Source organism: Aethalodelphis obliquidens, unplaced genomic scaffold (assembly GCF_003676395.1).
Source record: "Aethalodelphis obliquidens isolate GAN/ISIS:26980383/991018 unplaced genomic scaffold, ASM367639v1 scaffold1, whole genome shotgun sequence".
NCBI classification, from domain to species: domain Eukaryota; kingdom Metazoa; phylum Chordata; class Mammalia; order Artiodactyla; family Delphinidae; genus Aethalodelphis; species Aethalodelphis obliquidens.
The window spans coordinates 9,106,775-9,131,138 of NW_020837945.1; the positions used below are offsets into that span (position 1 = coordinate 9,106,775).

Consider the following 24,364-nt stretch of genomic DNA (forward strand, 5'->3'; position numbering starts at 1 on the left):
ACTGAATGAATGGAGAGCCATTGTGGAAGTTGTTGGAAGGCTAGCATTAGGTTACAAAATGCCTTCTCATGTTTGGGTTCCTGTATCCGTTGCCCACGGCTTCCATAACAAATGACTCCAAACTTAGTAACTTGCACCAACAAAAATTTATTCTCCCGCAGTTTTAGAGGCCATAAGTCTGAAGTCAAGTTGTTGGCTGTGTTCCTTCAGAAGGCTCTGGAGTAGAATCTTTCCTTTGTAGCCTCTTTCAGCTTCTGGTGGCTGCAGACATTCCTTTGCTTGTGGCTGCATCACTCCCATCTGTGCCCTTCTTCACATGACCTTCTTTTCTCTCTGTGTCAATACTCTGTGTCTCTTATAAGGACACTTGTCATTGGATTTAGGTCCCAACCAGATAATCTGGGATAATCTCATCTCAAGATTCTTAACTAAATTATATCTGTAAAGACTTTTTTACCAAGGAAGGTCACAATCACAGGTTCTGGGATGTGGACATCACGTTGGGGGGCCACGGTTAAATATACTACTGCTCCCGAGAACAGGGCGCTATGACATCGAGGACTTCGTTTAAGTCAGAGAAATGTGGTGATCACAAAAAAGTTAGGAACTCACTTTACAATAGCCAGTGTGACCCCAAATCTTCTTTAATTGTCTTTTACTATCAAGACCGGGCAGTTCTGAAGGGCTTATAATGAACCTTCCTGGGGTAGGCTTATGTATTGTGGTTTGTTTCTGCCAAGATTATACTTTACCTCTAGAAACTTTACATTCTTTGTGAAAAAAAATAATAAGTAGGTAAATTAATCTGTTTTGGAGCTTATCTTAATCCTTAGAACATAGCAAAATGCCACAGACATACTGGAGAAGAGAGAAATCCTAGAGAAATGTAAGGTTTTTAAGATCTGAATTTAAAACTTGTAAAAAGTAGAAGGGGCTTCTTCTGTAAACTCTTGGGGGCATAACTGTCGTCCTTCCCTGGAGAAGGCAAACAGGCATTGGTATCTTAATCTAGATGGTAGAGCTGCGTCTTGGCTATTGTAAATAGCGAGCACTTGGGTTTTATAAAGCTTTGTTTTGTTTTGGTGAGGAGTTAGTCACGGGGGGAATTTATTTTCGGCTGTGTTGGGTCTTCGTAGCTGCGTGGGCTTTCTCTATTTTGAGAGCGCAGGCTCAGTAGTTGTGGCGCACGGGCTTAGTTGCTCTGCAGCATGTGGGATCCTCCCGGACCCCGAACCCGTGTCTCCTGCATTGGCAGGCGGACTCTTAACCACTGTGCCACCAGGGAAGCCCATCATGGGGGGAATTTAAAGGCAGGAATCATTTAACCTGGGATGAGGGCAGAGACTGATAAGAATTTGTAAATTAGACCAGTTGCTGAAATAGTCTGGCTTACAGTTTGTCAATAGTCTTTTCTCTTGGACACAAAACCAAGCAAGTTGTTGCTCAGCCCAGTGGGAAGGAGCTTGGGCTCCACTGGCAGAACTCAAGCAGAAGCCAGAGGTCCAGAATCTCCAGAAGTTACAGAACAATTTTGTGAATTGTTTTTGTTATATCGCCATGTCGCCCGCATGGCTCTACCATCAACCTCTTTACCCTGAGTTAATATACTGCCACTAGAGCATGTTAGTTAACTCAACCCACAGAGCACAAAACCTCTCTTGTTCCCAACAATTCTTCCTCCTTGATCTCTTTGCAGTGGATTGACCTTGTTTAGGCCCTGCATTTCAGAAATGACACACGTCACTGATGGGCAAGAGATCAGACCATCTTCCTGCAGCTGCTTCAAGTCACATGCTCCTGGATGGAGGTCCATGTGGTGCCTTCTCCTTTCTTTTTTTTAAAGTTTTTATTGAAATATAGTTGATTTACGAAGTTGTGTTAGTTTCAGGTGTACAGCAAAGTGATTCAGAGATATATATATTATATGTACATATATATGATTCTTTTCCATTATAAGTATTAGCCTCTCCTTTCCTGAACTTCCTGAAGAGCCAACAGCATTCTCTACCACCGGATAGCACGTCCCATCTGGAGGGAGAGATGGGGACGCTACCACAGAGACCAAAAGCACACACAAAAGAAGAGGCACGATTGCTGGTGGTTGTGTCCCTTGGCTGAAGGCAAGGAACTTCCTGAGCTCTCTGTTCTCCAAGAGCAACACCTCAGTACAGCCAGGAATCCTAGGGATAGCTGTCACCAAGAGACGCCAGAGGTTTTTTTTTTTTTTTTTGCGGTACACGGGCCTCTCACTGTTGTGGCCTCTCCCGTTGCGGAGCACAGGCTCTGGACGCGCAGGCTCAGCGGCCATGGCTCACGGGCCCAGCCGCTCCGTGGCAGGTGGGATCTTCCTGGACCGGGGCACGAACCTGCGTCCCCTGCATCAGCAGGCGGACTCTCAACCACTGCGCCAGCAGGGAAGCCCACGCCAGAGGTTTTTACATCTGTGCTGGCTGGGGTGATCTGTCAAACCTTACACTGAATCACAAATGTGGCCTGTTTGCTAAACATGTAAGGAACGTGGGTGTCTTGCTTTCCTGGGGCTTCCGAAACAATCACAAACTGGGCAGCTTAAAACCACAGAAATCTATTCTCTCAAAGTAAGTCTGAAATCAAGCTGTCTGTAGCGCTGTTCTCCCTCTGACGTCTCTAGAGGAGGACGCTTCCTTGCCTCTTCCTCCTTCTGGGGGCGGCAGGTGTTTATTCGCTTGGGGCTGCGTCACTCCAGTCACTGCCTCTGTGGTCACAATGCCTCCTCTTCTTGTTTTTCAAAACTTGCTCTGTCTCGATCTTATAAGGGTACCTGTGTGATGGCATTTCGAGGCCACCCAGATAGTTCAGGATAATTTGCTCAGAATTCTAACTTAATCACACCTTTTGCAATTTAAAGTAATATTTATCCTTTTGCCATATGTATTAGTCAATTAATCAGGATTTTCCAAGAAAATAGACCAATAGTGGGTGCGTGTACGTGTGTGTCTGTGCATGTGTGCGTGTATGTGTGTGTGCACATATAGAGAGTGAGAGGGAAGGAGAGAGGGAGGAAGGGAGGTGGCGAGAGAGAGTTTAAGGACGTTTAAGGAATTGACTCACACAACTACGGAGGCTGGCAAGTACACAGTCATCAGGGTCGGCCAGCAGGCTTGAGAGTGACATCAGTAAGATGGCAGAATAGGAAGTCCCCGCCCTAATTTCCCTACAGAAACACCAATTTGACAGAGGACTGGAATCTAGTTTCAGTACTCCAGAGGAGCCCAGAACTGAGAGAAGCTGCGATGCAATGCATAAGAGCGATTCTTCTTTATGCACCTCAGCCCTCCCCTAAGCCAGCACAGCTCAGCGCTGAGCGAGATGGCCATGACCCTCGAATTCTCCCTTGTGGGGGAAGATGGAGTGTAGTGTGCCTCAAACGTTCTGCTCTTTCAGTGCACTGCCCGAGGGGCCAGCTTTTTCCTTGCCTCACATGGAGTGCTGATGGAACCAGGATAGTGGGGACACCTGGGCGCAGTTAAGGACAAAGGAAAAGGGGCGGGGATTTGGTATGACTGGCACAGCTCTGTGAGATTGAGAGAAGGTGCGGAACCTGAAGCATCTCCACAGGGAAGAAGGAAGAGGCATGGACCATGCCTCCAACATCCTGGCCCGCAGCAGTGCAGCAGTCAGACACCAGAGAAAGAAGAGATTTCGGGTTCCTGGAGGGCAGGAGTAGAAACCAATAAGTCCTCTAATTTGGAATCTACACACACAAGTCCAGAGAAGGCCCCTCCCTAGAAAAAGTCTGAGAGGCTCCCAGAATCTCTAGCCAGACCGAGTGGTGAAGGCCTTTCCCCTTCAAAGCCAGTCTGCAAAGACGGGGAGAGGTGGCTGTTTCTTCTAATATCGACACCAGTGCAAAGTTACGAAGAAGACAAAGATTCAGGGGCACATGACATAATCGGATGAACAAAGGAAAGCTCCTTTGTTCAGGAAACAAAGCTCCTTTGTTCTTTAGGATCAGGAAAGCTCCTGATCCTAAAGAAATGGAGATCTACAAATTGCCTAAGAATTCAAAATAATCATATTAAAGTAGCTCAGGGAATTATGATAGAACACAGATAGACCACTAAACAAAATCAGGAAAACAACACACGAACAAAACGAGAAGGTCAACAAAGACAGAAACTCTAAAAAGGAAACAAATTCTGGAGCTGAAGAATACAAAGGAATTTCAAAATTTACTAGAGGGCATACTTGATAAAGATGAAGGATCACTGTGCTCAAAGAAAGGCACTTGAAATTATCCAGTCAGAGGACCAAAGAGAAAAAAGTGAAGGAAGTAAAGGACTTATGGCATATCCTCAAGCAAATCAATATACACACGATGGTAGTCCCAAAAGGAGAAGAGAGAGAAAATAAGGGAGAAGCCTTATTTAAAGAAATAATGGCCCCAAACTTCCTATATCTGGGGTGGGAAATGGACATACAGATTCCCAAATGACCTTAAATAGAATGAACCCAGGATGGGATGAACCTACATGGAGACCCACTGTAGTCAAATTTTCAAAATTAAAAGACAGAATTTTGAAAGTAGCAAGAGAAAAGCAACTTATCACATACAAGGGAGACTCCATAAGAGTCCCTTGAGTAGATTTCTTAGCAGAAACTGTGCAAGCCAGAGGTAGTGGAATTATATATTTAAAGTGTTGAAGGAAAAAAAAAACTACCAAACAAAAATACTATGCCTGGAAAAACTATTCTTCAAAACTTAAGGAGAGATATAGACTCCTGGGCAAACAGAAGCTGAGGGAGTTTATCACCTCTAGACCTGCTTTACAAGAAATGCCAAAGGGAGGTCTTAAAGTTGAAATACAAGGATGCTAAGCAGTAACACGAGAGCGTATGAAGTAAGAAACTCAATGGTAAAGGTAAATATATGGACAAATACATTATACTGTAATACTGTAATGATGGTATGTAATCACGATTCAAGTCTAACAATTAAAAAGACAAAAGAATTAAGAATAACTATAACTATAAAAATTTGTTAATAGATACACAATATAAAAAGATGTAAATTGTGATATAAAAGTTTGTGGTGGGGGAGAAGTAAAAGTGTAGAGTTTTTGTATGTGATTGAAGTTTTGGTTTTTTTTGTTGAAGTTTTTATAAGCTTAAAATAGACTGTTATAACTATTAGATGTTTTATGTAAGCCTCACAGTAGCCACAAAGAAAATACCTATAAAAGATACACAAAAGAGAAAGAAATCAAAGCATATCACTCAAAAAAAAATCAACAAATCACAAAGGAAGACAGCAAGAAAGGAGAAATGGGACCAAAAACTACAAGACAGAAAACAATTAACAAAATGACTCTAGTAAGTCCTTACCTCTCAATAATTAAATATAAATGGATTAAACCCTCCAATCAAAAGACACCCAACTATGTGCTGTGTACAAGAGACCCACTTTAGATTCCACACTGAATCTAAAGGCTGAAATACACCTTTCAGGTGTAGGCTGAAAGGGAAGAGACGGAAAAAGATACTTTATGCAAATGGTAACCAAAAGACAGTAGGAGTGGATGAACTTCTATCAAACAAGAGGTTACATAAAAAACTGTCTCTAGAGACAAAAAAGGTCAATATGTAATGATAAAAGGCTCAATTCATCAGGAAGCTATAACAATTATAAGTATATATGCACCCAGTATCACAGCACATAAATATATTGATGAAACATTGATGAAGATGGTCTGGAAGTGAATTCCCTCTTCCTCAGGGGACCTCAGTTTATTTTATCTTAAGGCCTTGAGATGACTGGATAAGGCCCATCTACATTACAAGGATAATCTGCTTTATTCAAAGAGTACTAATTTAAATGTTAATCTCATTGAAAAAATACCTTCACAACAACATTCAGACTGGTGTTTGACCAGTCTAGGTACTGTGGCCCATGAAAGGTGACACAAAAAATAGGCAAGCATGCCAAATAAGGTAATATTCATTTCCAGGGATTAGGGAATGAATATATATTTGGAAGCTATTTTTGTTTATTTAAAAATATAAAAATTTTAAATTAAAACAATTTCATTGATTTATAACATTATATAAATTTCAAGTGTATGATAGTATTACGTCTGTATACTCTGTAGCGTGCTCACCAGCAAAATTTGAGTTTCCACCCATCACCATCACCCCTTTATCCATTTCACCCTCCCCACTGCCCCTTCCCCTCTGGTAACCACTACTCTGATCTCTATCTATGTGTTTGGTTTGGTTTGTCTTTTTTTTTTTTTTTTTTTTGCGGTACACGGGCCTCTCACTGTTGTGGCCTCTCCTGTTGCAGAGCACAGGCTCCGGACGCGCAGGCTCAGCGGCCATGGCTCACGGGCCTAGCCACTCCGCGGCATGTGGGATCTTCCCAGACTGGGGCAGGAACCCGTGTCCCCTGCATCGGCAGGCGGACTCTCAACCACTGCGCCACCAGGGAAGCCCTGTTTGTTTGCTTTTTATATTCCAGATATGAGTGAAATCATATAGTATTTGCCTTTCTCCATCTGACTTAGTTCTCTTTGCATAACACCCTCAACGTCCATCCATGTTATCACAAATGGGAATATTCTCATCTTTTTTTACGGATGAGTAGTATTCCATTATGCGTTTGTGTGTGTTTCTGTGTGTGTGTGTATAACATCTTCTTTATCCTTTCATCTGTTGATCGGCACTTAGTTTCCACATCTTGGCAATTTTAAACAATGCCAAGATGAACACAGGGATGCATATAAGTTTTCAAATTAGTGTTTTCATATTCTTTGGATGAATACCTAGAAGTGGGATAGCTGGATCATACAGTAGTTCTATACTTAATTTTTTGAGGAATCTCCATACTATTTCCATAGTGGCTGCACCAATTTTCATTCCCTCCAACAGTGTATGAGGGTTGCCTTTTCTCCACACCCTCAACAATCCTTGTTATTTAAGTGCGGGCAGCGAACCTAACCCTGTGGGATTCCCAGCGTGCTCCCAGTTGGGAGGGTTGTTTATGAAGGTCTTACTGCGTGCCAAGGCATTAATTGGAATGTTTTATTTAATGGTTACCTAATCCTTACAATTGCTAAAAGTGCCTGCATTCTGGTTTGTCCTAGGTCATAGACAATAAGTGGCATATGTAGTTAGGTGTTATTTTATGGAATTAAGAAAAAAATCTTTAAGATCTCCGTGTCCATTTCCAAACTAGTAGTTCAGATGTTATGGGGTTGACCTAGACATTGACAATCCTGTTGGCAGTTTAGAAAAATAAAATGACAAGAGGAAACTAACAGCCTAGTGGAAGGGAAACACTTGTAAAGTAAACCTGACTCTTCAAATAAGGGTTCCACACTTGCCTTCAGGGGCTGTCACTTTTCACCTCCCCAAGCCTGAGAATCAGATGTGAAAAGTGACAAATAACATGACAGTAGAGGCGTCTGCACAACATGGAGTGCTTCTGTGAAGGGAGGGAATGTGGTGGACAGTCCCTGGGGCCTTGGGGAAGCCAGGCGTGGTGCTGGGCAGTACGAAGCTTCTCGTCACTGCCCTGGGGGGTGTTGGGCCCCTCTCACAGGGACTCGTGATAGAAGACACTTGTGCAATTCCAATGTGATTTCAACATTGTCACCTATATAGGGGCGATTCCTATGACTATTATCCCCATTTTACATTTGAGGGGATACAGGAGATGCAGTATTTTGATCAAGGTCATGCAGGAAGGCGGCAGCGCCAAGACATTTTGGTTTCAGATGTTTGCCTTGAAAGATTTCAAACAGAAAAGTAGAACGAATAGTAGAGTGGACACCCATGTGTCCTCCAAAGTAGGTCCAACAATTATGAGTAACTGAGCTGGTTCAGCCTTGAAGAGTCTGCATAAATGGACGTTTATAAAGAACTATTTATTCATCTACTGACTTTTATTTATTATTTGTCATCCATCCCACTTTTCCTCCCCTGGGATCACAGAAGGAAACACAAACGGCTTCACAGAATTAGTAGCCATTTCCCAGTGAGGACTTGATAGAGATATTTTGATTCTTTTATGTCTTCTTTTTTTTTTTTTTGCATAGGGATATTTTTGACAGTGTAAGTGTCCTTTCCGTGAAATTGGGGACATAATCGGGCCCATGGGGGGAGCTGTGAGTGAGCTCACCACTGCACAACTTTTTTCTCGGAAACAAACTGTCCGTGAGGCCCCTCCGCATCCGGGGGCAAAAGGGCCAAGTACACGGGGGTCTCTGCTCCTTCTTCTGGGCTTTTGGTGGCTGTGGGTCCCGCCATGTCAGTTCTCACCCACCCTGGGCAGCAGGCATTCAGGAGGATCTTGTCCCCTCCTCTCTGCTCACTCAGTTTCCTGGCTTGGATTCTGGACAGGACCGTGACGCCGATTTTCGTCACCCCATATGCGGTCTCAGGCCAGCCCTCCTTCCTGTGCACCCCGTTCTTTGTGTCTTCCACAAACTTGTTCATGAGCCCCACCAGCTCCTCCTCTGTGATGGTCTCACTTCGAAACTTCTGCTGCAGTTCGGGGCTGCATTTTTTAAGAGAGCTGACACTCACAAAGCTAGACACATTCACCACTCTGCCTAAAATACAACACAAGTCATTACACAGAAAGGTGAGCACAAGAACAATGAATGCCAAATTCGGGACAGGATTTATGTCCTCATGTCCTCTTGTCAGAGGACATTAGGGAAGGAAGAGAACGTATTTTGGGAGGGGGTTACTCATTGGGTTTTATCTGTTTTATGATTATAAGTAACCATCTGTTATTTCTAATGTTTTTAAAAATTACACATAATTATTTTGAAAATTACAGGAATGAACTATTTCACTTAAACTCAAGAAATAAGTAATGACAACGGGAAGAATTACCCAGAACAACTTGTGAAAATTATTTTAAAAACTTAACTATTTAAAGTCTCTGCTAACGGTCCTGAGGGCATACAGCAAATGAAGAAACGTTTATTCCCGAATATCTCCAACAACTCAGCTAAGAACAGAGTCTGTTCTGTGGTATTTCAACCATGACCTGCTCCTTCCTTTCCCCCTTTCTGGCCATAACAATGGAAACTTCACTCTAGGACGGTGCATCCGAGAACACAAGACTATTGTATCTTCCCAAGATGGGTAGGACGTCAGCATGTCTCATGCCGCTCCTCAGCTACCTGTCGCAGAGGTTCAGTTCCTGGCAAGTGCATTTAGGAGGTGATCCAGCCCTCACTTGTGGGACAAAGGCTCTACCTGGGGCTGGACATCCTGAGAATACTGGGGCCCAGACTGCCCTTTCCCCAGCTTGTTTGTAAGGCAGAAGTATCATGCAAAGAGAGGCAAGCTGACAAGACCAGAGACCACTGCTTCTCTTCCCTCCTAGCTCCTAAAACAGGAGTGTCACAAAGAGAAGTGCCACCATCCCTGCCTCTGTCTTCAGACCTGTGGCTTAGAGATGTTGCACAAGAGGGAGAAAGAGTCGGGACATAAAAACCTAGAGGTCTGACGCTCTCCCAAAAGGATGTGATTTCATTTGAAAGAGTGTGGGGAAGTTCGACCCTAAGGGCACTCTCAAAAACAATGGAAGTTGTGCTGAAGAGCATTTAGGAGATTGGTAGCTTTGTTAGAAATATAAACTAAATCATGTAAGTCAGCAAGTTTGCCAGAGAAAACTAGAGAAAGATAAGGGTAAGAGCCCTTCTCGGTTCAGAACAGAGCACCAAAACTACCCTTTCAAAAGAGCCTGAATGTAATTGGATGGAGATGCGTCTGTGAAGCGATTTATGCTGTGCCTTGTCGAAAATACGGATTAATCAGCCAGCAAGTAGTGGAGCTTAACAGCTGGGTGCGGTGCGGGAAAAAGACAGCAAAAGAGAGTCCTGCTAAACCCACAGTAATCCCAGTGTGACTGTGCATCTCAGCTAGGCTGTACTTTCTGAGATGAAACATCAGAAACTTCACACTGCGAGGGGAGGAGGGCGGAGACTCAACTTCAAAAAATAATGTAGCCAGTCACTGAACAAATAAGCAAAGAACAACCACAAGCCCGTGGGAAGTAGGCTCTAATAGCAAGAGTAGCTATAAAATTCTGCAATGTCCCGTTTCCAACCAAAAATTACCAGGCATGGACAAAAATGTTAAACCCTTTTTTTCCATGGGGAAAATATGTGGCAACAGAAATGGCATGTCATGCTGCCACAGTCAGTTAGCTTTGATGTCTATCCCACTAAAGGTTTGAAAGTTCAGAAAATATCAACAAATAAATTAGTAGATGGCGTTAGGACTCCCATTCGATGGTTCTTTGAAATACATAAACTGATTTAGAGAAACTGCCACATTAATCTTCCGGGCATTCTTCTAAGATGAACACATTTCTGAAACGGGTCGATTAATCCATGTCCTCCTTCTAATCTAGAACATGTAAAGAGTAAGAAGCAACTAGTAAATGAATAGAAATGACATTGTCCTTAAGATAGAATAGAACCAATTTGTCCAAATGTTGCAGTAAGCACCATTCAGAGATGCTATATTTAGGATAATTTATTTCGCTCTTAAAAACACGACCAAGCCTCTCTCACAACAAAAATAACACATATTTCATGAATTAAAAATGCAAAATATAGAAAGGCATAAAGAAAGAAAAAAAGCCTGCAGGAGCGGAAGTCAGAATGGTTAACTGGTAAACGGGAAAGGCAGCTATATTACTATCAATAAAAGGGCCTTGGGCTTCCCTGGTGGCGCAGTGGTTGAGAGTCCGCCTGCCGATGCAGGGAACACGGGTTCGTGCCCCAGTCCGGGAAGATCCCACATGCCGCGGAGCGGCTGGGCCCGTGAGCCATGGCCGCTGAGCCTGCGTGTCTGGAGCCTGTGCTCCGCAAGGGGAGAGGCCACAACAGTGAGAGGCCCGCGTATTGCAAAAAAAAAAAAAAAAAAGGGTCTTGACATTATTTATTTCATGGGTCTTCAACCTGGACAGTAGACAGAGAAATACTGTTAACTTCTTCTAGGTTGGTTATAATCAGTAATCAAATGACAACCTTTTTTATTCTGTGTTAACTAGTCTACCTCAGGAAGTCTAGAATCAGCGGTGAAAATACTAACCCGTATCAGGGAAGCTTGACCAGGAGATCCAAAGTTCTCTCAAGGTAATAAACTCCTGGATGTGGCTGTTTCATCTTCCCAATGTGTTCCATGCCAGCCCCTCCCACTGACTGGATCCCCAGGGATTAGAGCCAGCCACCTGGAGCCCTCTCCTCCCAACTAGGTGAGACTGTAGACCCAGAAGAGAATCACACACTCGATTAAGTCATGATAACATGAACTGCTGTAGCTTTTCCCCAACAAAACAAGAATTCTCCTATCTCTAAAGGTAAGTAAACCTTGCTGCACTCCTACTGAGAATATACCATGTATTTAAAGTTCCATTTACTCTAGCTTTCGTGAGGCAAGACAAACTGTTAAACAGAGGCTGTCTTAGCACATCTGGAGGGTACTCATTCCTCCTTCTGGACAAAGCCCAGACACAGCAAGAAACAGCCCAGCTAAGTAAGAGGAGTGGTGGGCCAGAGGTCATCAGCACGAGGTCAAGAGGAATGCAGCATGTGCAGCTGACACAGGGAACTCCACTGCAGCCCGCAAGTGTTGGGACGAGTGGAGGAATCAGGTGACACTCTAAAGAGCTGACTTTTTAGGTCCTAGTGAACCAATTCTTAGAAGAACTTTCCAGGAGGACAGGATGGGGAAACAGGGCAGAAGCTGAGTGTAAATTGTAAATGCATGTACTAAATCTCCAGCCACGCCTCTTAATCTTTCTAAAAGTATCTGCTTGTCTTATCTGGTATGCTTAATGGGTGGTGGTTCCCCTCCTGGCCCATTACTTCGGGGGTAAGTATTATAGTAGTTTAACCCAAAGGAATATGAGAGTTTGTTTTGTTGGAAACATTGAGCAGATTGAAGGGCAGTTAAAATGGACCTGGAGTTCGGCAGGTCGGATTACGGAGATCCCTGCAAGTCACGCTAAGGGCCTGGACTTCACTCCTGAAGGATTTTTGGGAGGGGGAGTGAGCATGCAGAGTACAGAGAACGCCCAGGAAGCAAAGGACTCAAGAAGCAGGGAGAGACCCTTAGGAGAGTTTACAATTGTCTAGAAATGACAGCTGAGGGCCCGTTTGCAGAGCTGGGATGGGGGTGAAGGCCTGGGAAGAAAATCAGTAGGACGTGTCTTAGGATCTGGTAGATGGCAATAAGCGGGCAGGCGTGGTGACCTCCAGGATCCCGGTGGGTGGATGATGGGATCAGTGGCCAAGATGATTTGGGGAAAGGACGAGTCTTTGGAAATATTTGTTTTAGATGGGGGGATTGAGGGGAGGAAGGATGGGAATCAGGTTAAGATGGAGAGGCAAGAAGACACAATGTGTGCCTGGAGCTCTGGGAATGTTCTAGGCAGGTGACAGATTTGAGTGAGGCCTAATGAACTGGTGGGAGTAGAGACTCCACTAGCCTGAGTAAGATCACTCTGAGAGGGGGTCAGAGGAGAGAAGGCCTGAGATGGACTCCTAAGGGAACGCCGCCTGTGGGGGGCATGGAGCAAATCAAGAGCCTTTCAGAGGAGACCTTTGAGCTAAGATGGGAAAAAGAAAGAGCCAGATGTGCAAAGGGCAGCTGGACAGACAGCACCAATGACCTGGGCAGTGTTTAGAGGAACCTGAGGCCTCAGGGCACCTGGCCGGATGGTGGCACAGATGGAGGCCAGTGTAGCTGAGCAGGAGAGGTAGGGGGGCCTGTAGATGAGACCAGAGGCAGGCAGGGACCAGATCTTGCCAGAAACACTGCAGTTTGGGCTCTTCATCAGACTCACCTCGGGGTTTTATTAGAGGCAGGAGCTCTGTGCACACATCTTGGGTACCAAAGAAGTTTGTTTTCATAGTCACTTCTGCTTGAACATGAAACGGTGTGGAATCAACAGCTTTTAGGAGAAAAGAAAAGTGGAGTGAATAAATAGTAGCCATCAAGTAACATTCTTTTTTTTTTTTTTTTTTAAGTAATAGTTGTGGTTCGCGGGCTCTAGAGCACAGGCTCAGCGCTTGTGGCGCACGGGCGCAGCTGCTCCGCGGCACGTGGGATCCTCCACGGACCAGGGCTCGAACCCGTGTCTCCTGCATTAGTAGGTGGATTCTCAACCACTGCGCCACCAGGGAAGCCCTCAAGTAACATTCTATAGGAAGATACAAAGAAAACAGCGCATGTGAAATCTGTTGAATTTTGTGTAAAGGTTGCGTCTGGTTCGTAGTATTGAGCCGGCGTGAATCTCAGGGTCTGACAACGCCTATGGTTTTGTAGGATGGCACCACTGCGGGGGCGGCTGCCCAAAGGGTGCACACACACGGGATCTCTGTGCATCAGTTTTTGCAATTTTCTCGTTTATTTCAAAATGCATTAAAAATTAACCCAACTGCTCCAAAGTCCAATCAGAAAGAAGCTGTGGGGCAATCTAGGAAAGGTCCCCAGGATTCGAGCCAAAGAAGCAAAGTTCCCTATGGCTAGAAAGCATCCAATTCCCTGCAGACTCCGCTCTCGCTGCACCCCTCCCCCTTCCCTTCTCGGTCCCTAGGGAGTCATTCTGGACCCCACAGGCGGGAGAAGCCCCACCGCAGCGATTCCCCGACAGATACGGCCCATCCCGGATGATGAACGCCTCGCCTGGGAGCACCCAGCCCCTTACTCTTGAAGGCGATGCCCGCGTTGTTGACCAGCACGTCGAGGCCCCCGTACTCCTTGAGCAGGAAGTCGCGCAGGGCGCGGATGCTCTGCAGGTCGTCGATGTCCAGCTGGTGGAAGCGCGGGCTCAGGCCCTCGGCCTGCAGCTGCTGCACGGCCGCCTGACCCCGTGCTGCGTTCCGCGCCGTGAGGACCACGTCCCCCGGAAACTGCCGGCAGAGGTCACGCACGATGGCGAAGCCGATGCCCTTGTTGGCCCCGGTGACCAGCGCCACACGGGCGCAGGACGACATGGCCGGGTGCTGGGTGTGCGGTGCCCTTGGGTGGAGAGCGAGCCCGTTGTGCTTTCCCAGCGGCGCGGCGCGTCAGAGTGTCTGCGCAGAAGCTGGAGTCTGCAGAGCGCGCACCTGAAGGTCCCACGCCTGGAGCTGCCAGGCTGAGCGCGCAAGTGCAGGCGCAGGCTCCGCCCCTTGAGGGCTGGGCTCGCCGGCGCCCTCCCAGCGGTGCAGGGAACGTAGGGAAGGGCCATCAGGCAAGTTTGCAGGACAGTCCTGCTGAAAAGTCGCTGCTGGCGACTGCCTGCCTGGCATCAGAGAATTGTTCTGATTAGCTGTTTTGCCTATGTTTAAACTGAACCCTATCCTCTGTTCTCCTCCTTTTCACCCAGATGTTCAACTCTTCGCGGTTGCGCTTGAAGAAATGGGTCATTTGTGCAGACTTTGTTTTTCCTGGTCTTTGAAAAATATCGCTCGAACTGAAGTCTTTGTAACCTAGAGTCGTGGAATAAGTTGGGAGGACGTGGTAGGGATCGAGTGTGTGTTGCTTCCTCCCGTAAGTATGTGAAAGCCAAGCTACTGCCCTATCCTTGAATGATTCTCACGTGTTAGTGGGGAGTGTTTACTGAATCATCATAGGGTTACCTCACTAGATACTTCCAGGGTTGTCAGGTTGCCTGTATGCAGGTCCTGAAGTGTACAGGTGCAAAGGGGCTCTGCAGCCCTTTCTCACACTCAAAATAACTCATCAGGATTTATCTCCATTTTCAAGCGAGGAAATGAATCCTCAGAAAGTTCATAAATTAGCTCAGTGGGAACTTAATTTTCTTCCTTACTATTTACCACTTAAAACAGAGGAATTAGGGGGTCTATAAGATCATTTTCATTTCTGTGCTGTCTCTTGTCGACTGAAAGAAAATGCACAACCTAGGGGACTTAGGCCTTGGGATATAGCCTCTCAGATAGCTGAGGGACTGTTCTGAAGAGGTAAGGGAGGAGCCAGGATATGTAGGAGTTTTTGCAAAAACAAAACAAAACAGAGCTTCCCTGGTGGCGCAGTGGTTAAGAGTCCGCCTGCCAATGCAGGGACACGGGTTCGAGCCCTGGCCTGGGAAGATCCCACATGCCGTGGAGCAACTAAGCCCGTGCACCACAACTACTGAGCCTGAGCTCTAGAGCCCACAAGCCATAGCTACTGAGCCCACGTGTCACAACTACTGAGGCCTGCGCACCTGGAGCCTGTGCTCCGCAACAAGAGAAGCCACGACAGTGAGAAGCCCGCTCACTGCAGCAGAGTAGCCCCCGCTCGCCACAACTAAAGAAAGCCCGTGCACAGCAATGAAGACCCAACACAGCCATAAATAAATAAATAAATTTATAAAAAACAAAACAAAACATAAAAACAACCCAGGTAGTCGGAACATCAATTACTGCTAATTAAAGAAAACCAGACATCTCAAGTTAATGAATTTAGCACTTTTCAGTGTATAGGAAGATGCAAGAGTCTGGGTTTATTGAAATTATTCCTTTGATGTGCACCTGAACCATCTAGAGCCAGTATCCTGTTTTTCTCCATCCTGAATTCCCTTCAGTGTGCACCAGCGCAGTCCGCTGCCATGGCTGATGGCTTGATCCTTTGTTTACTGAAATGGCAGGCAACATTCTTTGTCCACACTCTTATGGTATCCACAAGCTACTAGTGGCTATTTAAATGGAATTTTAATCAAAATAATACAATTAAAATTAGTCCTTTAGTTGCTTTAGCTGCATTTCAAGTGCTGAATAGTCACGTGTTAGTGACTGCTGTATTGGACAGTTCAGATATTTCTTTCCATCAGTGCAGAAAGTTCTCTAGAACAGCTATATTTTAGATAGTCTCCAATTACGTTGCAATTTCAAGGGATTTTTCCAATCAGTTGCAAAAAACAAAACTAATAACCAGGGTACACGATCTCTGGTCGTGTTCCATATCAATCCTTACCTGTAAGGGAGATGATATATTGGCATTGTTCATAAGGCACCCAGCCCAATTTTCTAGTGTTACTAGGCTGGGTATCCTTAGTATGCTTTTATTGTTTCTAACATAAAGGAGCCTTTAAACTTAAATGACCATAGCCTGGTGTTAACCACATAAATCCATCCTGTAACTGAGGAGGTTTTCGACTGTGATTCAGTTGGTGGTTCTGATGGAGCTTGAGTGACCCTAAAAGAAAAATTCATATTTATGGCCAGGGTCAGAGCAGGTATTATTAGCTGGCCAAGTGAGGGAGTCCCCTCTAGTAATATCAATTGTGGCCTAAGGGCCTTCCAATGAGAGCCCTGGAGTGGAGAAATCCACCAAGGTAACCCAGAAGTACTGGATATAGGTAATTGACCACAAACCTAACAATTGGATTAACTTTAACTCTGCATAAGTTTGTGAAATACAGTGCTGTTTTCCACAGTGGCTGCACCAACTTACCTTCCCTCAAGCGGTAAGGACAGATGTTAATCAGTATTATAATGTAGTAGGGAAGAGTGTCCAGCATGAACTGAACTCAACTTGGATTTGTACAGAGGTGACTGGATGTTTTAAAGGGAAGTTGAGGGAGTAGGCAGGGGGAATGGAGGGGCTTGGGTAGAGTCAGGGGAAAATTATAAAGGCCTGGTGAGTGTAAATGCCCATCAGGGCTATAAAGAGACTGGGAGACAGAGGTCCTATCCTATCTGATAATTACATTTCAAAGGAATGGCTTTCAGGTCCTTGAGAAAGAAAGACTCAGGTCCTGAGTTGTAGGAGATACATATATATTGCAAATGGACAGAGGAAGAATTCACAAATTTTAAGTCCTTTTTTAGTAAATGCTCTAAGAAAGGGTAGTAAAGGACCTCTTGTCAGGTGTTGGCTAGAACAAATAGTAAATTCTTCTGGCAGCCTGGAGCTCATTAAGGGGGAAATAAGGTCATCCTAGTGATACAGCCTTAAGCTATTAGAAACTATGTTAGTGTTTAAGTCTTTTAACGTGGAGGTTGGTGGGGGAGTGGATGAAATCATTGGTGCTGAGTCAGTAGGTTTTATAGGCCCAGGCTGAGGCCTAACTGAAAAGAGGGCTTGGAAGAGATTGGCTAGAGCTTGGTCAAGAAGAGAATCTTTGTCAATTCCCCTCTAGAAAATGGGAGTATACATGATTTTTCTCCCTCATAAAGGGAAAATACCTGTTTTATCTACCCCTTTTCTTCTGTCTTGAATGCATTTGTAATGAGAATGTGATGCCTGGAGCTGCAGCAACTATCTTGAGACCATAAGGAAACAAACTAAGAGGTTAGCCAACTCCCTAAGGATGGTATTGTGGAAAATTAGGAAGAGCTTTGATTTTTAATGACATCAGTGACTCATGGGTCCAAATCTGGAACCATCTATTTCCAGCCCCCCTTTGCTTTTCAATAAACTTTAAATTTTAGAATGGATTTACTGAAAAGTTGCAAATGCAGTACTGAAAATTCCCATATACTCCACATCAAATTTCCCCTATTATTAACATCTGACTATTGAAACTGAGTGGGACACTGTGAGGCACTCTCACGTACAAAAGCTCCTCCATGTCCCCAGTTTCTTGTTTGTAGTAAAAGGTTTTAGTCTCCTAGGTCTTCCCTGGGTTCCAAGGAGCAGGCACATGCAGTTACTAATTAGGGAAGTGAGGGAATGCAGAAAGAAAGGAAAAGCAGTTAAATAAGAAAACTAACGCCAATAGTTCAGTGATAAAACAGAGTCCTAGTTCTCCCCAAGGTATGTACGTAACAACTTGATGGATATCTTTGAATTGTTCTTTGGGAACTAAGACCTCATCCCCACCCCCAGAGGTGGAGGATGGTGACTACATGCTGAGCACAAGCACCAGACCTCAGACTGGCTGGAACCACAAAGCTGATGACTAAGATTCCTGAAACACCACTCTGTTACCTCACCACCAAACAATCGGAAGAAAGTCATGAACTCTGCAGCCCTCACCATCAAATGTTGCCTTTAAAAACGCTCCCCTGGAAACCATTGAGGAGTTCAGGTCTTCTGAGCATGAGCTGTCTGTACTCCTTGCTGGACCCTGCAATAAATGCTGTACTTTCCTTCACAACTTGTCAGAAATTGGTTTTGCTGTGGGCGAGTGGACCTAAGTTCAGTTTGGTAACAAACACTATGATGGTACATTTGTTATAACTAAGAAATAACCCTGGAACAGTATTAACTAAGCTCTATGCTTTATGCGGCTTTCACTAGTTTTTCCCTCTAATATCCCTTTTCTAGTCCAAGGTTCTCTCCAGAATACCACATTACATTTAACTGTCATGTCTCCTTAGTTTCCTCTGGTTTATGACAGATTCTCAGAGTTTACTTGCTTTTCACAAGCTTTGACAGCTTTGAGGAGTACAGTCGTCCCTTGTTATCCAGGACCCCCCATGGATACGAACAACCTGGGATGCTCAAATTCCTCAAATAAAATAGTCTACTATTTGCATATAACCTAGGTACATTCTCCCATATACTTTAAATTATCCCTAGATTACTTATAATGCCTAATACAATGTAACTGCTATGTAAGTAGTTGCAGGTGTGTGGCAAGTTCAAGTTTTGCTTTTTGGAACTTGCTGAAATTTTTTTTCCTAATATTTTTGGACTTGCAGTTGGTTGAATCCACAGATGTGGATACAGAGGGCCGGTTGCACTGGTCAGGTGTTTGTGGGTTTGTCTCATGTTATTCTCAAGGAAGAACTGTTACTGAGTCCAAGCTTGTACCGCTTGGTGCAGGACAGGTCAATGAATTGAGACACGAGGTGTTGAGGCAAGGAATAGTGACGATTTGGAAAGCCAGCAGACGGAGAAGCTGGCGGACTAGTGTCCTAAGGAACCATCTTACCTGAGTTAGAATTCAGGCTTCTTTTATACCAAAAGGGGAGGGGTTGTGGCTGGTTGTTGCAGATCCCTTGGTACTGGCCAGACTCAGAGGGGTGTGATAATCCTTTGTTCTTGCAGCCGTCCACGGTTGGTCTGGTCATGATGTTCTCGTAAACCTTCAACAAGTTCTGCAACTTTTTAACCTCTATACAAATGAAAAGTGTTAAGCCTTTAAAATGCAAGCCTGGGAGGCAGAGCCTTGTGGAAGGACTATGATGTGTATTTCAGGCTGTGGACAACGTTCTTTCTCCGTTTGGTAACACAAAGGTGCAGAGCCAGCATGACTAAGCACAGGCAACAACACAACCGTTAGAGTTAAAGGAATAGATCCAATATAGAGCCAGGTTGTTCTTCTGTGTTACAGAACTAGGGTTATGGGTTTTGGAGAGTAACATCTCCAAATGTTAGGTGAAGTACCCTTCCTATAGCTGGGAACTTCGCAATCAACATAACTTATTACTGATATGCTAACCCTTATCACTTGGCCAAGGCAGTGTCTGCCAAGTTTCTCCACTGTAAAGTTACCTTTCCCTCCTTTCCATGCTGGGCTGTCTTGGAAGCAAGAGATAATCAAGGTGGGGTGGGTGGGGCAGAGATTGAGCCCCATCTCCTGTAGGGAGGCGTATTTACATAAACGACTGTTAGGCTGATCCTGGGACACGTCCGCCAACAGGGACAGCAGGGTGAAGTGGGGCTGGGCTGCCCTGCAACGGGTTCAGGGCGGACTGCGACCCGAGGCAGGGCGGGGTCGAGGCAACTTCGGGCAGGAAGTGGGGGAAGGTCCGGGATTGCGAGGCCCAGAGGCGAGGCGGAAGCTGGCGGGCCAAGGCGCGGGGAGGAGTCTGCTCTGGGGTGCGCGCACTTGGCGGTTCCTTCCCTGGTGGTACGGAAGGACTGCGTAGGTCGGCTTTTCAGAGCGCAGTTCCCCGTCCACGGACCACAGGGTTTTCTTCCCCCCGGCGCCCCGGTCCAGCTTTGGAGCGCTCTGACCCCAGCCGGTTTTGGCGGTGGCGCCTCCGGAACACAATGCGCATGCGCACGCCGAGAGGCTGAGGCCCGCGGCGGAAAGAGGGCTCCGCCTGGCGACTGAGGGCGTGGGTCAGTTTGGACTCGAGGCGGGCCTGGCGGCGCTCTATCCCTCCCCCTGCTGCTGCTGCTCGCTTCTTCAACTCGCGAGCATCTGGCGCGCTGTTCTGGGTTTCCACGTGGGCCCGCCCACCGCCGTCTTGAAGCTGTGCCAAGGTGAGCGGGTCGACTTCCGGGGCTGGGCCTACCGTTGCCCAGGTAACGGGAACCTGCTCCTGCCGGAGCTTTCCATAGATTTTAATTTTGGGGGGTCAAAAAGAGAGCTGGGTTCGGATGGCCTACCCCCGCCAGGCCTGGCATGATGCTGCTCATTACAGTACCCACCCACCCCCACCCCCCGTTATCTGGGAATCGTTCATTTAGCGAATGTCGACCCGAGAAGCCGCTGTGCAGGCGCGAAGGACCCTAAGGTCGGGTGTTTGTAACTGGTCGGGGTCTGAGCTCGCCCCCTGCCCAGCCAACCCGGCGGCCGGAAAACGGAGGGGGCTGGGGAGGGGCGGGGTGTGTCGCAGCTGTGGGGCGGCCTCACGTCTAGGGGCTGAGGACTGGGGGCGAGGACAGTGCAGCCAGCTGTGCTGTCGCCTTGGCGCCACGTGCACAGCTCGCTCGCCGGACCCCGGGACCCGCGCGCGGCCGGGCCGGGGGTCAGTGTGGACGCGTCTCGGCCCGTGAGCGGGCGGGGCGCTGGGGACCCGGAGGGGACGAGCCGCCGGTGGCCCTGGGACCGGACTTGCCAACTTCGGGTCGATCAAATAGTGAACCTTCGAGTGCTAGGGTGGGATAGTAATAGAGCTTGGAGTTCGTGTCTTGTTATTAATTTCAGTTCGGTAGCTTTTAGTGGTTTTTAAAAAAACAGTGGTATGGTTAAAATGCACATATATATGCAGTTAAGTAATATTCATATTATGTCACTTATGTACTCATACATACATAAGGCACAGACTAGGAGGATACAGAAGTAATAGTAAAAGTCCCCTCCCCGTGCATATTTTTTAATATCCTTCCTTAAAGCCTCTTGTTTTATAAACATAAAATGTGCACAGTATCAAACTCATAAGGGATCATTGAATTTGTTCTGCAACTTTAGTTTTTCATGTAATATATCTTGGACATTTTTGCATCTTAGCGTATACTTACTATTAATGGCTTCATATAGTAGGCCACTCCATTATCTGATCATGCTGGTGTGTTTAATAGATTTCATTTTTATATTTCCGAGGAAGTAACGTATAGAAACTGTGGTCATTTTAGATTTTCTTATCTCTTTGTTTTGTCTGTTCTCTTGGCTCTCATTTTCTCCCTAATCTGTGGCAAACCCCCGCTTAGTTTATATTTATTTCAGGATGCTGGTTTTAAGGACAAATCATTATTTACTTCACGCTGAAAGGGGATTTGGTTTTTTTCTCTAAGACTTCCTAGCAGATGGGGGCTTCAGGACTACTGTTTATTCAAAGTACAGATAGGTTGGTGCTTAGTAAGTGTTGATTATCGTTGATGTACACGTCACCAAAGCACACAATTATGAAATCAGTTATGAGGATTTCTATGATTAATCAGCATGTAATAGGACCTCAAGATAAAACTGTTTTAGAGGGACCAATATAATGGGCATTCCATTACTGCGCATGATTTAGGTCAGAGTATAAACAATTTGTATACAAAAACACTTTAGGGAAATGGTTTACTAAATAGTTACATTTGTATATTTAAATCTTTATAGGTACAATCAACAGTGATTATCATACAGCTGGAAGAAAGGCAGAGATAATGCTTTTTATTTTAGATTGGGCAATTAAGCAGAAACTGCAGTTTTAGTATGAAGAACGGAGGTGGAAGAACAAGCCGAATCAGAAGACGAAAACTCTTCACAAGTTCTGAATCAAGAGGAGGTACAGTTTTGATTCTTTTGGTGCCAGTGATGAAAAAAAGGAATCCTTTGTTGATTGCTATTAACACATAGCTTTTCTCAGAGGCACACGAGCAATGTTAAATTTATTTATTTTTTATTTATTTATTTTTGGCTGCGTTGGGTCTTCGTTGCAGCGCGTGGGCTAGTTGCGGCGGAGCGTGGCTTCTCACTGCAGTGGCTTCTCTTGTTGCGGAGCATGGGCTCTAGGCACGCGGGCTTCAGTAGTTGTGGCTCGCGGGCTCAGAGTGCAGGCTCAGTAGTTGTGGTGCACGGGCTTAGTTACTCCGCGGCATGTGGGATCTTTCCGGGCCGGGGCACGAACCCTTGTCCCCTGCATTGGCAGGCGGATTCTTAACCACTGCGCCACCAGGGAAGCCCATGAGCAGTGTTCATAGAGAATACTTCTTAAAGAATATTCTTTTAAATAATGCCATTATAGTCTTTTAAACCCTTGTAGAAATACAGATATATTGCTTCAACTATGTCTTCTTTGGGGATGACTCCTAGGTTTCTGTTTCTGGTCCTGACCTCTCTGCTGACCTCTAGCTACCTAAAGGATTTTAATATTTGGATGTAAATTTATCACTTCAAGTTCAGTGTAACCCAGTCTGAACGAGATACCGTATGTGAAAGTGCTTGGACCACTGGAGAGTACTACATAAATGCAGTTGTTATTTTTCATAAAAATTAATAGCACTCCTCCTAGCTGACCCCCAGCATGTCAGCACCGTGGAGGTAATCTTTGACCACGTATCCTTCTTTGCTCTCTGGAGCCCATGTCCTACTGACTCTCACCTGGCCTTTCTTAGGTTCACTTCTCCCTCTCTGTTCTACCCAGAGATGACTTCAGCCACATTCTTGTTTTCTTCCCTGCTGGTTGTTCCATTTGTCACTGTCAGTCTAACTTTCTTAAGGGATGTAGCCTTTTTGGTATAGGAGCCTCTAGGATCCTCATTCTCTCTCTCTCTCTCTTTTTTTTTTGGGCTGTGCCACACGGCATGCAGGATCTTCCCCAGCCAGGGATTGAACCCGTGCCCCCTGCATTGGGAGCACAGAGTTTTAACTACTGGACCGCCAGGGAAGTCCCCCTCATTCTTTTTTGTGTGCTCTCTGAATTCCTGCCTGACATCAACTGCCTTTCTAAGTGGCTTCCCCGCCCCACTCCCTGTGTTGGCAGTATGTTCTCCGCTCACCATTTCCTGAGCACACCTCCCACATTTCCACCTCTGCCATTCCTCAAGGTCCTTCTTCAGCCAAAACATCGTTCTTCCCTTCTCCCTGCTTGTTCAGTTTCTCTCTAACCTTCGGGGCAGAGTTGAGATCTTATGTTTTTGGTAATGCCATTTCCAGTTCTCACTAATGTCACTGGGTTATCATGCTTATTGGGTATTATTCTTTAGGAGCTATGGTTTTCCAGTTGTTTTTCATGGAAGTCTTGTTTCCCCAACTAAAATGTTAACTTTTTGAGGGTGAGGAACATGTTGAATGCTCTCCACAGTGGTTAATAGTGCTGGGAGTGTAGTAGTTGCTTATTAAATGTTCTTGCTGTAAACTCTGTTCTCTAGGTTGTGATAACGTATTTTAGCAGCCTTAGATTTTGGATCATGTATTTTTTTAGAAAACACTTTCATTGAAGTATAATTGACATACAATGAATGTCACATATTTAAAGTGTATAATCTGATAGATTTTGACGTATGTATACACACAGTAAGCCATTATCGAAATCAAGGTATGAACATATTCATCACCCCAAGAAGTTTCCTTGTTTCCCTTTGTAATCCTTTCCTCTTGTGCTCTTTGAACCCCCGCCCCCGCCTCCATCTTCAGACAGCCACTGATCTGATTCCTTTCACTATTGATTTGTTTGTTTTATAGTTTTCTTTAATCATATAGTATGCATTCTTTTTTATCTGCCTTCTTTTACTCAGCATAATTATTTCGAGATAATTCTCTGTTGTGTGTATCAACAGGTTATTCTTTTTTATTGCTGATAATATTCCATGATTTGTTTACTTCAATTGTTCCAGCAATATTTATTGAAAAAACTATCCTTTCTCCTCGGAATTGCCTTTGCATTTTGTGAAAAGCCAGTTATCCACATATGTGTGGGTCTGTTTTAGACTTTCTTTTCTGTTCCATCGATTTTGTTGTCTGTCTTGATGACAGTATCACACAGTCTTAGTTACTGTAGCTTTATAGTAATAAAAAGTTTTGAAATCAATATTTTGAAGTGGTCTTGGCTATTCTAGGTTCTTTGCATTTCCATATGAATTTTAGAATCTTGTCAATTTCTACAAAAAAGCCTGCTTACATTTTGATTTGGATTGTATTGAATCTATAGATCAATCTGGGGAGAACTTGACTTCTTAACAAGTATTGAATCTTCCAACCCATAAGCAAGATGTATCTCTCCATTTGTTCAGATTATTGATTTGAGATCTTAAAAAAATT

At 45.1% G+C, this 24,364-nt stretch overlaps 2 protein-coding genes across 11 annotated transcripts in view; one reads left to right on the forward strand and one right to left on the reverse strand.

Annotated features, from left to right (window-relative positions):
• Positions 1-7,885: 7,885 nt before the first annotated feature.
• On the reverse strand, positions 7,886-14,127 carry LOC113617312 (carbonyl reductase [NADPH] 1). The gene is made up of 3 exons (XM_027100572.1): positions 13,718-14,127; positions 12,854-12,961; positions 7,886-8,591 (listed from the first exon to the last, which is right to left on the reverse strand). Exons 1-3 carry the CDS (start codon positions 14,004-14,006, stop codon positions 8,155-8,157), a joined length of 834 nt encoding a protein of 277 aa, XP_026956373.1. The 5' UTR covers positions 14,007-14,127; the 3' UTR covers positions 7,886-8,154.
• A 5,622-nt stretch (positions 14,128-19,749) lies between these two features.
• SETD4 (SET domain containing 4) overlaps positions 19,750-24,364 on the forward strand; it is a 219,920-nt gene continuing 215,305 nt past the window's right edge. For 7 of the 10 annotated variants that reach the window (XR_003431588.1, XR_003431589.1, XR_003431590.1 and 4 more), the window contains exons 1-2: positions 19,750-20,157; positions 21,722-21,890. Coding sequence is in view for 7 of the 10 variants with exons in the window: in XM_027100605.1 (XP_026956406.1) it covers positions 21,818-21,890 (73 nt within the window). In the remaining 3 variants the exon portion in view is untranslated. Of the gene's footprint in view, positions 20,158-20,239; positions 20,412-21,721; positions 21,891-24,364 lie in introns of those variants that run through there. The other 3 variants (XM_027100644.1, XM_027100654.1, XM_027100636.1) reach the window with 3 other exon arrangements.